Source organism: Peromyscus leucopus, chromosome 7 (genome assembly GCF_004664715.2).
Source record: "Peromyscus leucopus breed LL Stock chromosome 7, UCI_PerLeu_2.1, whole genome shotgun sequence".
NCBI lineage: Eukaryota > Metazoa > Chordata > Mammalia > Rodentia > Cricetidae > Peromyscus > Peromyscus leucopus.
In genome coordinates this window covers 27439348-27455235 of record NC_051069.1, presented here as the reverse complement: position 1 = coordinate 27455235, position 15888 = coordinate 27439348, and the positions used below count along the sequence as shown (strand labels likewise).

The following is a 15888-nucleotide window of genomic DNA, read 5'->3' as shown; positions in this document are numbered from 1 at the left end:
CAAGCAGGCTAGACTGGCTAGCTGGCAAGCCCCAGGAATATCCTGTCCACACTTCCTTATGCGGAGATTACAGGCAAGTGCCAGCACAAGTGCCACCATGCCTGGCTTTTTGCACGAGTTCTGGGGACCCAACTCAGAACGTCATGTTGCAAAGCAAGTACTTTACAGACAGGGCCGTCTCCCCAAACGCCACAGCTGTCACTTTTAACATTCTATCAGTGTATAAGGACCAACAAAGACTCCTCCTCAGTACGACCAACGCAGACACCGGTGTGAGAGGCTCGAGCCAGGACGGCAGCTCTGTGGTCCAGAGGGAACTTCACGTCAGCTTACTCAGTCCTGAAACAAGAGGTAACCTGCAGAGAAATGGCGGCCTTGCCCCTGATCATGAAAAACAATCTCCAGGGCTTGGGGAAATGGCTCAGGCAAAGAGCCTGCCACGCAAACCAAGAGCCAGGGAGCTGGAGAGACCGGCCGCTCAGTGGTTAAAATTGTGTACTGCTTTTGAGAGGACCTGATTTCAGTTCCCAGTACCCACATCAGGCAGCCCACAACCTTCTATAACTCTAGCTCCAGAAGACCCAATGCCCTCTTCTGGCTTGGTCTCTATGGGCAACTACACTAACATGCATATACCCACACATAAACACATAGTAAATGTCTTAGTTAGGGTTATTATTGCTGCAATAAGACACCAAGACCAAAAGCAACTTGGGGAAGAAAGGGTTTATTTGCCTTACATAACCCAAGTCACAGTCTATTGAGGGAAACCAAGGCAGGAACTCAAACAGAGCAGGAACCTGGAGGCAGGAGCTGACGCAGAGGCCGTAGTGGCGTGCTGCCTACTGACTTGCTTCTTAGGGCTTTCTCAGCCTGCTATAAGAGAACAGAACCCATGGCCAGGAGGTGGTGGTGCACGCCTTTAATCCCAACACTCAGGAAGCAGAAGCAGGTAAATCTCTGAGTTCAAGGCCAGCCTGGTCTACAGATCGAGTTCCAGAACAGCCAGGGCAACACAGAGAAACCCTGTCTTGAAAAACCAAAAAAGAAAAAGAAAAAGAAGGAAGGAAGGAAGGAAGGAAGGAAGGAAGGAAGGAAGGAAGGAAGGAAGGAAGGAAGGAAGGAAGGAAGGAAAGAAAAGAAAATAGAACCCATGACCACCAGTCCCAAGTGTCATCACCTACAATGGGTTAGTCCTCCCCCACCAATCACTAACTAAGAAAATTCCCTACAGACTTGCCTACAGCCCTATCTTATGGAGGCATTTTCTCCACTGAAGTCCCCTTCTCTCAGATGACTCTAGCTTGTGTCAAGTTGATATAAAACTAGTCAGCACAATTAAAAATAAATCTAAAAAACAGAAACAAAAATAAAAAAAGGAGGAGGAGGAGGAGGAGGCCTAGAGAGATGGCTCAGCAGTTAAGAGCTCTGGCTGCTGAGGACCAGGGTTTCATTCCCAGCATTCATGGTGGCTCACAACCATTTCTAACTACAATTCCAAGGAATCTGATGTGTTCTTCAGGCTTCTGCACATGGTGCACATACATATATGCAGATAAAACAGTTATCAGGCATGACAGTACCCATCTGATTTACACACACACACACACACACACACACACACACACACCACACCACACCACACCACACCACACTAAATTTCAGGTCCCCGTCTCGGACAGGACAGGCTAGTGAACCACTGTAATTACTCACCATGGTTTCCAGCCCTTGGGCAATGGAGCTTCAATCCCCTCCCTCGCCAGCCACATCAGTTCTGGTTCCTTGATGGGGTCGATACCAATCACTCTGGCAAAGTCAAGGATTTCTGCAGAAAAGAGCAGGAAGGCGAAGGTGGAGGGTGGGCAGGTAAGAGAGATGGGGAGGGATGGAAAAAAGCAAAATTGAGTCAATCCTTTTCTGGATTTTTCTTTATTCATCAATGATAAAATATGGCTTCTCTAAATATAAGTAATAAATATATAGAACTAAAGCTGGATGTAGCGGTATACACCCATAATCCAGTACTTGGGAAGTAGAGGCAGGAGGACCTGAGAGTTCAAGGTCATCCTCAGCTCCACGGTGAGTTCAAGGCCAGCTGGGCTACTTGGGACCATCTCAAAAACCTTTAATAAACAAACACACAGACAGAGCAGTTTCCTTACATCACAATTTATTAATGGCATCTGAATCGAGTCATGCCACCTCCAAACTCCCACACAAAATATAATACAACGCCCACATATAATCTGAAGCCACAGCTCACAAAGGAAACCAAGAGGGCACAGTGGGGAGGCCTCAGGAAGGAGCCAGGCCACAGCCGGAGCCATCCAGGATGAGGGCAGCCTTACCAGGAGATAAGCTCTCAGAAGATTTACAAGAGCTGGGTTCCAATGCACTTGGCCCTCGAGCCCCAAGTGAGTTCCACCAACTACGGAAGACTGAGCCTCTTTAAGGACCTTGCAAACACAGAGAATGTGAAATAGACAGTGTGTGTGTTGTGACGGTGGTATGTACCATGTGCTAATGCAACAGACAGAAGGCAGTGCCTGGTTCTCTGAGGGACAGGAAGGTAACCCTGCTGAAAGAAGATGATACTCAGGTGGCCTCTTCCCCCTCTAGGGAACCCCTCTTCTAAAAGGTGGTGCCCCTTAGTCGGCTGTAGTATATATTTCAGACTCCGCCTCTGCCCTGCTCTCAGAATAGGAGAGAAGAGACTATGCACTATGCTAAGAGCAATCTCCTCTTTGGGAAAAGGATAGGTGATGTGTCCGTTGGAACATGTCACTAGCGGCCACTGGAATAATGAAATAAATACCCAGGCTTGAGTCTAGGCCAGGCCAGGTAGATATCGCCAATACAAGTCATCTCCATGGAGAAACAGAGGGTGACGTACCTGGGGACTAGGAAATAACACTTTTTCTAAAGGGCCAGCTGGCATTTAACTGGCTTATTGATTAACTTCACCTTTTTTAGTTCTGCACAATGGAGCCAGCACAAAAGACCTGCGACAAGATACCGTTTAGGCCATCTGGGACCTGCCAGGAACCATCACGACGGCACAACTTAACCGGCACGGTGGGAGAGCCATGTCACAGAGCCCTGAAACCTCACCAAGGATACTGAACATGTGGAAGGGCACTGACTCCACCCTAGAAACAATCCATCTCTCCCTGTGATATCCCTGCTACTAGGTGGGACACAGACCAGACAAGGCAGAAACGAAAACAGAGAGCTGAGCAGGAAGCCACAGAAGCTGAGAAGGTGGTGTGGCTCAGGCTAGAGTACCAGACATGAGACCTTGGCAGAAGAGTTTTTAATTCCCCCCACCCCCCCAAAAAAAAATCCTAGGAAAACCAGGCGATACAGCACATGCCTGTACCCTGATGCTTCAGAGGGGTAGGCAACAGGATCATTGCCCATCTCAGGCCAGCCTGACCTACATAGCAAGACCCTGTCCAAAAAATAAGAAAAATAAATCCCAGCACTCAAGACACAGAGGCAGGAGGATCTCTGTGAGTTCTAGGCCAGCCTGATCTACATAGCAAGTTCCAGGACAGCCAGGGGTGCAGAACAAGATAGAAATTCCCCCAAAATGCTCAGGACCAGACATGCTACAGATTTCAATTCCTTTCCAGTTCTGGAGTATTTGCATAGATTTTACAGGTTAGGCATCCCTTATCAGAAATGTCTCATCCAAAAGGCAGATTTTGGAGTATTTTGCAATTTGGAAGAGGTGAGGGATACACATCTTGAATTCCAGAAACAATGAAGCATTGTGTGATGGTCTGTAATCCCAGCATTTAGGAGATGGAGGCACAGGATTAGGAGTTCAAGACCAACCTGGTCTACATAGTGAGGGTGAAGCCAGCGAGGCTTAAGAGGAAGGAAGGAAGGAAGAAAGGGAGGGAGGGGGGGAGGGAGGGAGGGAAAGATGCATATAGTCATATACACACAGCTTAAGATACAGATTGACACTCTGCCTCAAAAAAGAAAGAAAGAAAGACAGAAATTGTGAAAATGTGAAGTCAGTCAGCAAGATGGCTCAGCAGGTAAAGACATTTGCAGCCAAGCCTAACGTTAGCCCAGAGTTCAATCCGGAAGCCTACATGGTGGGAGGAAAGGATGACTCCTTCAAGTTGTCCCCTGAGCTCCACACGCATGCTGTATGTAGCATGCACACATACGATAAATAAATGTAAAAACAAAGCAAAGTTGAAGTCATTCAAGAATAGCACAAAAAAGACACGTGGACAGGAATCTGACGTTTACACTTTCAAAGGTGACGGTCCCCTCTGAATCACACCCCCAAGTGCCAACAGTCTTCCCGTACACCACCCAACCCAGAACTAACAAGGTGATTCTAGCCACGGGTCGAGAACACGAACACAGTGGCCGAGGAAACTGGACACATGGCAGCAAGAGTGCCCTAGTCCTGCTCGGTGTTAGGATCCGACAGAGCCGCAGTAATCCAGTGATACTGACACACGCCAGACAGTCCAGCGGCGGCGGGGGGGGGGGGGGGGGGGGGGGGGGGGCGGGGGGGGGGGGGCGCAGGCCCAAACGCGCACAGCAGCAGCCAGGCCAGCAGGGAGATAGATGCGCCATCCCCCTAATGGCCTAGGAACTAAACTGCACATGAGAACACGGTAGAAACAGTTCTCCTTCTGGTGGAGAAGGCTTTTCTAACCATGATCCGTACATAGCTCGGAGGCCATTCGCCGTCAGACTGACAGACACCATAAAAATCACACAATCTAAGCTGGGGAGACGGCTCGGTAGTTTTCACATTTATTATCGCATGTGTGCATGCTACATACAGCATGCGTGTGGAGGTCAGGGGACAACTTGAAGGAGTCATTCTTTCCTCCCACCATGTAGGCTCCCGGATTGAACTCTTCCAGAACACCCAGGTTCAATTCCCAGCACCCACATGGTGGATCACAACTGTCTGTAACTCCAGTTTGAGGGGATCCAGCACCCTCTTCTGGCCTCTGTGGTCATCAGACACACACACATGGTACAGAGACATATATACAGACAAAACACACACATAAAAATAAACAAATCTACAAAGAATTGCTCTTTGAATTCAAAGTCTGGGGCTGAGGATACAGCTCCAAGGTAGAGTGTGTCCTTCGTGTCTGGGTTCGATCTCTAGCTGGATGGTGACGCATATCTGTAATGCCAGCACTTGGGAGTCTAAGGCAGGAGGACCGCTATAAACTGGATCTCCAAAAAAGGAAGCGGAGGGGGTGCAGGAAGACAGCTCAGCAGGTAAGGGTGCTTGCCACCAACCCTGAAGACCTGGGTCTAACTCCTATAACCCACATGGTGGAAGGAGAGAATCGCTCTCACAAACTGTCCAGTGACTACCATGTGCTTACTATGATGAGCACACCATGTCACCCTCCAGAACGTAAATGCTTAAAAAATAGTGGTGCATGCCTTTAATCCTAGCACTCGGGAGGCAGAGGCAGGCGGATCTCTGTGAGTTCGAGGCCAGCCTGGTCTACAGAGCAAGATCCAGGAAAGGCGTAAAGCTACACAGAGAAACCCTGTCTCGAAAAACCAAGTAAATAAATAAATAAAAATTTTTAAAAAATAAAGACTGTATTCAGTTTTAGAACTTCTACTTGGCAATCAGCAAACACACTAGGCTAGAAGCAAATCACAAGATAAATGGGATCCGAGACTCGCAGGGGGCACATGTTCTTACCCCTGTCTACCAAGCTCACAAACCACCTGAGCTGGAGGAATCACTTGTGTCTAGGTCCGCAGCTCTTCAGGGTGTCAAAGCAAATTTCAATCCATGACCGGCAAAGCACTCGAGGGGCTGGAGTGGCCCAGCTCCACTCAGCACGGTGCAGCGCTACAGGAACCTCTCTCACAGCTGGGGACAAGGACAGGACCTGACTCACAGAGTGACTGTGGGGCTGCTTTTCGGTTTCTGTTATTGTCGCTTGAAAGAGGGTCTCACTGTGTAGCCCAGGCTGGCCTGGAACTCACTGTGTAGACCAGGCTGGCCTGGAACTCAGAGATCCTGCCTCTGTCTCCCAAGTGCTGGGATTAAAGATGTGCGCATGCACGATTATACTCAGCTTGCTGTGGGGTTTGAGAGGGAAATAAATACAACATTTTTAAAACAAGGCTAGAACAAAGTAACTAAATAAATAATGCTTTTTTTCTCTTTGCTGTTTTTGTTTTAAGAAAGGACCTTAAACTCACTGCCTAGTGACATGACAGTGAACTGCAGCTCCTCCCTTGTTACCCTACGCACGCACGCACGCACGCACGCACGCACGCACTTCCTGAGAGCTGTACCTCCACGCCTCGATTTCTGAGATACCAGAACTGACCCTGGGGCTTCATGCACGCGAGGCAAGCTCTGCACCAACTGAGCCACAACCTTGTTATTCTTGTTGTTTTTAAGACGATGTAGCTCAGGCTAGCCTCAAACTCATTCTGTAGTCCTGGCTTTTAACTTGTAGCAATCCTCCTGCCTCAGCCCCTTCAATGCTGGGAATGCAACATGCCAGCCTCAGCTTGTTCTAAAGAAACTGGATTCACATGTCATACTTTACAATATCCCCTATGCTACTATCTCACTTAAAACCAATCTGATCTCCAAGGTCAGGAAGCGTTTCCTATAGAGGGCCAGAGAGTAAACACTGCAAGCTGTGTAGGTTATAAATCTGTCACAATTATTTGACACTGCCATTATAGCATGAAGACAATCACAGAGGATGTAGAAATAAGCACGGCTGTCTTCCAATAACATTTTATTGACAAAAAACAGGCAAAGGTGCCAACTTGGGCCCAAAGGCTGTTTGCTGACCTCTGATCTAAGCCAGATACACTGAGCAGCCCTGTGCCTGAACTAACATTGTACTGAAAAAGCAAATCAGAGGCTTGGGCTCAGTGGTTAAGAACACCGGCTGCTCTTCCAGAGGACCCAGGTTCAATTCCCACCACCCACAGGGTGGCTCACAGCCATCTGTAACTCCAGTAGCAGGGGGCTCTGATGCCCTCTTCTGGCCTCTGCAGGCACTGCACACAGGTAGTATACATATCTATGGCAGGCAAAACACCCACACATGTAAGTTAATGTTTTAAAAATCAAATATAATGTCTGCCCTCAAAGGACGGTTACAGTCCACCACAAGCCTCTTACCTTGCTCGCTGGGGATGTAGGTCTCATCAGAATCTTCCTCCAGAACCAGCTGGTCACCTAAGAGGATGGGTCGTCTAGCCATGATTCAGCCTGGCGTAGCTATCTCAATCCCAGAGACCCTATCCAAAGAGAAAATCAGTGAGCTGGTCTGGGAGGGAGGGAAAAGGTGAGCTGGGTCATAGAGCATCTGGGTCACACCAGACGCTGCAAACCAGCATGGCTGAGGATCCTGCCTGCCGTTCAGAGCTGCACGGACTCTGTGCCTGGGCGATTTCCCTGGCTTGCCCCTGCCCAAGGTTAGAGAACACACAATGCACCACAAGAGACTGGCTCTCTAACGTGTTTAACTTGAGGACGGGAGAGATCCTTCAGCGGTTAAAAGCACTGGTTACTCTTCCAAAAGACCTGGGTTCAATTCCCTAGCACCCACGTGGTGGCTCACAACCTTCTGTAACTCCAGAACCAGGGTTTCTGACACCATCTTCTGGCCTCTGCCTGCATTAGGGACACACATGGTGCGCGTCCATAAATGCAGTCAAACATTCATGTACATAAAACAAAAATAAACAAGCCCTTAAAGAGTTTAACTTTGTATCCCTCCCAAACAGGAGAATACCCCCAAACTATAGTAACCTCAGCCAGAAAACCCCAGTGACACCAAAAACACAGGCCCTCGGTGTCAGCACAGCCCAGGGCACAGAGAGGCCATTGGAGTCAATGGGGCCCCGGGGCATGCAATTCAGGGCCAGGAGCCAAAGCGACTTCAGCACCTGCTCTGAGAGCAAACTAAGACAAGAGGACAATTCCCACTGAAGGATGAGGAAAGCACCCTAGACAGGGAGCAAAGGGTGACGCCTGCAGATGTCCTAGAGCACAGACTCACAGCATGCAGTAAGGGGATGTCACTGAGGGCTTTGGGAAGAGAAAAATGACTCAGGGTGGCCTTTTATTTAGGACTGGAACTCTGGTAAGACTGGTGTGGCTGAGTTGGAGAAATAAGAAACTGGTGTCCAGAGAGGCGGTTGAGAAGGCTTCCCTCACAGTGATAGCTAGCGAAGGCTTAGAGGAGGGCGGAAGCAACAGAGATGAAAAGGGACAAAGACATGGCTAACAGGCTTAATGGGAGCACAGAGGAGGAAGGAAGAGAGAAGTCCTGATGGACTGGGCTGTGTCCTTCCAAAGCACTTATGATCTGACTTTATAAGAAGCAGGGTCACTGGGTGGTGGTGGCACACACCTTTAATCCGAGCACTCAGGAGGCAGAGTCACGCAGATCTCTGTGTGTTCGAGGCCATCCTGGTCTACAGAGCGAGATCTAGGACAGGTACCAAAACAACAGAGAAACCCTGTCTTGGAAAAACCAGGAAGAAGGAGGAGGAGGAGGAGGAGGAGGAGGAGGAGGAAGAGGGAGGAGGGGGAGGAGGAGGAGGAGAAGAAAAGAAGAAGGAGGAGGAGGAGGAGAAGAAAAGAAGAAGGAGGAGGAGGAGGAGGAGGAGGAGGGTCTTTAAGACATAATCAACATTTTAAGTGAGGTCATAAGGGTGGGGCCCTGACCTAACAGGATTAGTGTCCTTCTAAGCAAAGGAAGAGAAATCAGTTTTCACTCCATCAAATGAAGACAAAGCAGGATGGTAGGTAGCCACGTGCAAGGCAGGAATTAGGGAGGATCTTGATCTGTGACTTCCAGAACCATGAGAAAATGAATCCCTGTGGTGTAAGTCACCATCTATCAGTCCAAGCTGACTATGACAGGAGTCTATTTTGACACCAAAGTTTCCAGTCCAGGGATGCAATGGGGCCAAGTTCTTATCTGACAAATGAGTGTTGCTCTCTATGTATACTGTAAAGATTTTATTTATTATATATACAGTGTTCTGCCTGCATATATGCCTACAGGCCAGAAGAGGGCACCAGATCTTACTATAGATGGCTGTGAGCCACCATGTGGTTACTGGGAATTGAACTCAGGACCTCTGGCAGAGTAGTCTGTAAGGGGTCGTTGTCTGGGCTTTACCCCTGAAGCACTGCCTCTAGTAGGCAGCAGGTAAGATTATTGTATATACTAGTAAACTAATCTAGTAAAATATCAGCCTTAGATAAATTGCACTGTTATGGATTCTTGTATATTGATACAAATGTAAACTACTTTTATATTCCTATTTAAGATAATTTGTATACTAATACAAATACAGAACTATATTTGTTGTATTTACATATATTTATACTCTTACTTGAAATGTTTGTATATTGATAGAAATGTAAAATTATATTTGTCATACTGTATGTGTGTTCTACCCGTTTAGAATATTTTGTATATTCATACATACTTAGGATTATTGTCATATTGTATATTGCACTATACATTTCTACCTCTGCTTAAGCTATTTTGTGTACTGTCACAATTTTGAGGTCATTGTCCTTCTACTGTACATTTGCTTACAGACTGTTTACCTTGTTTACATAAAGCCTTAGTCCTTACATTATTTAGGTAGATAAGACAGATTTATAGTCACCTATGCTTGTCATCTCTATAGTTATGTTAGTTAGGTTGTCCAGATTTATGGATATATAGGCCAGATGGACAGGTAATCTTCAAACACTTCATAGACCTAGAGAATATGGCATTTAAATAACTTAGAATTCTGTTGACATGAGACACGATTGCTCGGGACCAATCTGATCCTGAGATAATGTTGGGCTTCTAAGACATTGCTGTTTGGAAGTTTGTCTTCTTCTTAATGTAAAATGGCCTACTGGGCAAAGAGCTGCCCTTGCCTCAATTGCTGACAGTATGAATGCTGTCCTTTCCGGATGAGCAGGACACAAGGAAAAGTGACTACTGAACTCTGCCAAGACAGGGTAAGATGGTCTTTCAGAATTTCTGCTTCTGAAAATAGTCTGTCAGATACTCTAGGCTTGTAGCCAATTTGAATGCACCAACAATGCTGAGAAACTTTAGGCGACTGTCCAGGCTGCCAGCTGTCTCTGTCTACTCTCGTAAGACTCCCGAAAGTTGCTTGCGTCCATCTCCCATTTCTCAGGTATTACTATATTCCTTCTCAGGTCTTTGATGAGATTGAAGACTAACAGTTATAATCTTCTCATATCTTAGCCAGAATATATTAAATATTAAATTCAGGTTCTTCAGGATAGGACCTTTTGGAATGATCTCTGTACATGCCATTTACCTATGCTCTAGACTTCTCTATGTGTCTCATGTTTGATGTTGCTCTCGTTGGTTGTAGTTCCATTTGTTTATGTCATCACCCTTTATTTCTCCTTGACAATTATTCCTATTGTATATAGTTTTGTGTTAGGTTAGAACTTTCTTCCTTAGACAAAAGGGGAAGATGGAGGTGTGGTTGTCTGTGCTTCACCCCTGAAGCACCGTCCCTAGTAGGCAGCAGGTAACTGCTAGGTACCTGCCCCCCCACTGGGGCGTGGCTGAGGGGGGACCCCTTAAGACCTGGCATGCACACATGCTCTCTCTCTTGGCTACCTCATGGTCTTGGATGCTGGATGCTGGTGCTGCTGATCAAGGCAGAGTTCTCCAGAGAACCATGTTGGACCGTGCCTCACCCCTCCTGGATCCTGCGACCAACTCCCTTGTGCTTGTTGTGAGTTAACAACCCAAATAAACCCCTTTGATCATCAGATAAACTCGGTGGAACCGCCTCATTCGCAGTCAGCGCTCTTAACCACTGAGCCGTCTCTCCAGCCTCTGTCTGTATTTGATTTGCTTGTCTGCAGTGCTGGAGGTCCTCATACAATGCTGGGACTGGTCCTCTCCCCTGCCTGCTTCTTCAGAAACTTGACCATTCCACCTGGGACAACGAGCAGGCAATGCCCCTCTTCCAGCAAAAAGACATTCTCCTCTTCTCCCCACTGCCCATTATAAAGGTCAAGACTGGCCAGGCTTGGGATGGAATGTTCAGTATTGGCTGAACCTGGTAACTGAATCTATCCAAGATCCTTAGAGACGGACCCCTGACAAACAACACAGAACCCATCGGGACCTGCGACTGTGGCCTTCTGTGATCACGACACTAATCCCTCCTTCAGTCCCAAGAAAACCAGCCTCATTCCCACCACACCCCGTCTAAGCAAGGAAAAAAAATTGGGGGGGGGGGGATTTCCCTGCAATACCTAAGCTGACAGAAAATCCCTCAGAAGCCTGACCACCCTCCAGACACTATGCCTCTACACTGAGTCAGAGGCGGGGAGGACTAGACCGCCACTCAGGCTGAAAATGAGAACAGAGATGGGCAGAAAGCAGGGCACAGATGGGGTCAGCGGAGTCGTTAATCCTCTTAATTAGAAAGAAGAGGGGAAGAGAAAAGGAAGGAGCCGCAGACTGAGAGGACTCAACAGTGACCCAAACACCAGGTGAACAATCGCTTACCAGCCACACAGCCACACAAGCGCTGTATTGACCTTTCCACACAACCTGAGAAATTCTGCGTCTGAGGAGTGTGGCTTACCCTACCTCCCATCTGCAGAAATCAACAGCCAGAAAACAACTGATGTCCTCAGAGCAAAAGAGTTGTTTAGTCTGTCAACTTGACACAAACTAGAGTCATCTGGGAAGAAGGAACCTCAGTTGAGGAACTGCCTCCATCAGACTGGCCTGTGGGCCCGTCTGTAGGGATGATCTTGATTGGCGACTGATGTGGGAGGGCCCAGCCCACTGTGTTCTGTACCGGCCCTGGACACATGGTCCTGGGTTGTATAAGAAAAGCAGCAGAAGCTAGGTGTGGTGGCGCAGGCCTCTAGTGTCAGCACTAGGGAGGCACAGGCAGGTAAAGCCTGGTCTACACAGTGTGTTTCAGAACAGCCAGGGCTACACAGAGAGCCCCTATCTCAAAAAAAAGAAAGAAAGAAAGGAGGAAGGAAAGAAGGAAGGAAGGAAGGAAGGAGAGAGAGAGAGAGAGAGAGAGAGAGAGAGAGAGAGAGAGAAAGAAGAAAAGAATGAGAAAAGAAAAGAGGAAAAAAAAAAACAGTAGCTGAGCGAGCCATGAAGAGTGATCCAGTAAAGCAAGCCTCGTCCCTCCTTGAGTTTCTCCCCTGACATCCCTCCATGATGCACTACAAGCTATAAGACAAAATAAACCTTCTTCTCCCCAAGTTGCTTTGGTCATGGTGTTTTTCACAGCAATAGATGGCAAACCAGGACACCTGACTATTAACAAAATTATCTATAGTTAGTTACCTACAGGCCAAAAAGAAACTGAAAAAAAAATCTGAATTCATGGATTTTGTCCAAATTGCAGGCAAATCTTCTGCCAGGAATATGTTTGGGCTATATCATACCTCTCCTGGCTTTAGAGAAATGTGGCAAGGAGAGGCTGAGCAAGAGGGCACAGGGAAACAAGGCAGGAGTAGTGTGCAGACAGAACTCATCCCTCACTGACAGCTCTCAGAGGTCACTTGTGAGATGGAAAAGTCAGCTGTAGAGCGCCTATCAAGTTTCCCTCTAGACATGAGATGTAAACCAATTCAGTCATCACTCCTCAACAACGACTGCTTAGCCAGACAGCCCCAGATAAGAGCGTCCGTCAGCCCTGAACTTGCACGGAGATGTAAGCACACCCATCATCTCAGCTCAAGGAGGTGCCAACAGAATCCCAAGTTCAAGGTCATCCCTAACTATGAAAGTTCAATCAAGGGCGGCCAAGGCTATTTAAGGACCTATATCAAAAAAAAAAAAAAAAAAAATGAGCCGGGTGGTGGTGGCCCAGGCCTTTAATCCCAGCACTCGGGAGGCAGAGCCAGGCAATCACTGTGAGTTCGAGGCCAGCCTGGGCTACCAAGTGAGCTCCAGGAAAGGCGCAAAACTACACAGAGAAACCCTGTCTCGAAAAACCAAAAAAAAAAAAGAATGAATGAAAGGAAAGGCAGAGAGAGAGAAAAGATGGGGGAAGAGGCCAGCAAGATGATTCCTGGATACTTGTTACCAAGCCTAACAACCTGTGTTCAATCCCCAAGACCCACATGGTGGAAAGAAAAAGCACTTCAAGATGTCCTCTCTCTCACACTCTCTCTTATACATACATACACACACACACACACACACACACACACACACACACACCCTGCAGCTGGGGACACCACCAAATTGGAAAGTAGCAGAGATGTTGCTGGGGAGGCGGGAAAAAGCAAAGCCATGCCGAAAGACTTGGCCTTTGTCATAGAGAACTTCAAGTTTCCAGAACAGACTGAAAAGGGAAGTCAGACCAGAAAGGAAGAAAGTCGGAGTGGCCAGGGCTGCAGAGATGGCTCAGCGGGTAGGAGCACTGGGTGCCCTTCCAGAGGACCTGAGTCCAGGTCCCAGCTCACAACCTGTAACTCCAGTCCCAGGGATCCACCAGTCTCTCTGTCTCCAGCAGAGGTTGCAAGCAGGAACCACCATGCCTGGCTTGTTACAAGGGACTAAACTCACTAAACTCAGGTTCTCATGCTTACAGAGAAAGAACTTGACCGTCACAACTATTGCACCGGCCCCCACAGCAAGGAAAGCTGAAGGAACACCATGAACAAAGTGGAAGGAACAAGGGATGGGGGGGAGAGTAGGGCTATAGAGTGCTTGCCTAGAATGTGCGAAGCCCTGAGTTCAATCAACAAACATGGGGGCGGGGCAGCACATGTGCTTGGAAGGGTCAGGAGTAATTACCACAACCAAAGCTTAGACTCACCGCATATTTCTATGTTGTACTGAGGGCTTTATGTCCATCATCCTACCCCACCCTCTCAGCTAGGTAAGGGTTACTATCCCCACTTTTCAAATACAGAGACTGCTAGGATGGGAGGCGAGGGGCGGCTAATACGGGCTTGAGAGGGCCGACGCTGTATGCGAGGCTTCCTAAGGGGCTGTCAGAGGGATTTCAGCAAGGAGGCCAAAGTGATGAGATTTACAGTTGAGAAAGGTGACTGGCAGCTGCTAAGGGACTAATCAGAGAGGGAGAAGAACATGAAGCAAGTCAGTGGCTACCTGAAAGAAAAGGGACCAATCCAGAGGGTAGGAGAAAGCAGAACGACAGGGAGAGAAGAGAGAAAGCAGAGAGGATTTCAGCCAGTACGTTGTGATTTTAGGCCTCAGCCATGAAGCAACCCCACAGCAGACTGCCTAGAATCCGAGCCACGCCAAAAGATGCGCGCTGCAGGCACTAGAATGAATTCCCAGCGTGGACTGAGCTAAAAGACGGGGGAAGTTCTCCACTGAGACAAGAAACACGCAAGAGATTGATCTGGAGTCCAGAGAAAGCTGGAGACCATCCATAAGCAGTTCTAAGCTCGAGACGGAGGTATCAGGCCGGGCAGCAAGGACTTCGCTGAGCAGCCGGTAACTGAAGCTCTGGGCGCAATCCCCAGAGCTGAAGTCCGATAAGAAGCAAGCAGGGGCCTGCAGAGGGCTGATCTGGCAGACGCGCGAGAGAGGCCAAAGGAGGGCAGCGGTTCCGGGAGGAGATTCCCGAATCAGTGCAAAGAAAACCCAAAACCTCCCCTGCTGCCCAGCTGGCCAAAAGATGCCAAGAGCTTGCTTGAGCTTGGGACAGCCCAGGAGTGGGCTACGAGAGGAGGAGCGGGGTGGAGTGGCAGGGGCGGGAGGAGGGGAGGGTCGATTCGGGAGAGGTTAGAAAGCTAGGCCGCTCACGCCGAGGGCTCTCCTCTCCCACCTCAGTTCCCGCGCAGCAACTCCTCAGCTCCCTGCAAACTCCTTACCCGCCACGCCACCAAACCGGGCTACCGAGGAGGTCTCACCTGTCCCCAACCCGGAGTTCTGGGACGATGGCTCTGTGCCGCCTCCCCAGCACCACCCCGGCCCCCCACTTCTAGGGACGCCGGGGTGTCCGGCTCCCCGCTTCCAGGGACGCCGGGGTGTTGCCCTGCAGCGACCAGCAACCACTTCCGGAAAGGCACCAGCCTAGCAACTGAGAGTCCCGCCTCTACCAGGAGCCAATAGGTCGCTGACTAAGAGCCGTGGCATTGGATTGGTTGAAGGCCCCGTCAGATTACTCAGGCTTTGCCCGTTGCTTCATGGAAGTTGTAGTTTAAGATAGTGGATCTGCACCACCACCACCACCACCACCACGACCACCACGACCACCACGACCACCACCACCACCACCACCACCACCACCACCACCACCACCACCACCACCACCACCACCACCACCACCACCACCACCACCACCACCACCATCACCATCACCGAGGGGTTGAAACAGAGACCTGAATGTAGATAGAATTTCTTCCGCGATAGGAAGAAAGCATTCATAATATTAATAGCAATGTGAATTATCCATCACTTAAAGACCATCATTCTATAAAGTGTGAGTAAAATCAGGTGAACGACAGCAATTACCAATAATCAACCCACTGACTGGGCCTTTAATAAAAGAATTATGACGGAACTGGCGAGATGGCTTGGTTGTTAAGAGAACTGGTTACTTTTTCCTTCTAATGTGGGTGGGTGGGTCAGGCCTGGTGGCACAAGCGTTTAGGCCTAGAACTCAGGATACAGAGGCAGGCAGATCTCTGTGAGTTTTAGGATAGCCTGGTCTGCATAGTGAATTCCAAGCCAGCTGCAGCTACACAGTGAAATCCTGTCTCAAAAAAAAAAAAAAAAAAAAAAAAAAAAAGGTGTGGGTGTTTTGTCTACATTTGTCTGTACACCTACCTGATGCATGCCTGGTGCTCGTGGAGGCCAGAAGGGGGCC

At 48.6% G+C, this 15888-nt stretch overlaps 1 protein-coding gene across 5 annotated transcripts in view; it reads right to left on the bottom strand.

Annotated features, from left to right (window-relative positions):
* Cep164 (centrosomal protein 164) overlaps positions 1–15079 on the bottom strand; it is a 67287-nt gene extending 52208 nt beyond the window's left edge. For 4 of the 5 annotated variants that reach the window (XM_028866440.2, XM_037207539.1, XM_028866441.2 and 1 more), the window contains exons 1-3: positions 14930–15079; positions 7172–7290; positions 1714–1825 (exon numbers count right to left, since the gene is read on the bottom strand). In XM_028866440.2, coding sequence (XP_028722273.1) covers positions 1714–1825; positions 7172–7253 — 194 coding nt within the window. In that variant the 5' untranslated portion in view covers positions 7254–7290; positions 14930–15079. Of the gene's footprint in view, positions 1–1713; positions 1826–7171; positions 7291–14890 lie in introns of all 5 variants that reach the window. The other variant, XM_037207538.1, reaches the window with a different exon arrangement.
* Positions 15080–15888: the final 809 nt, after the last annotated feature.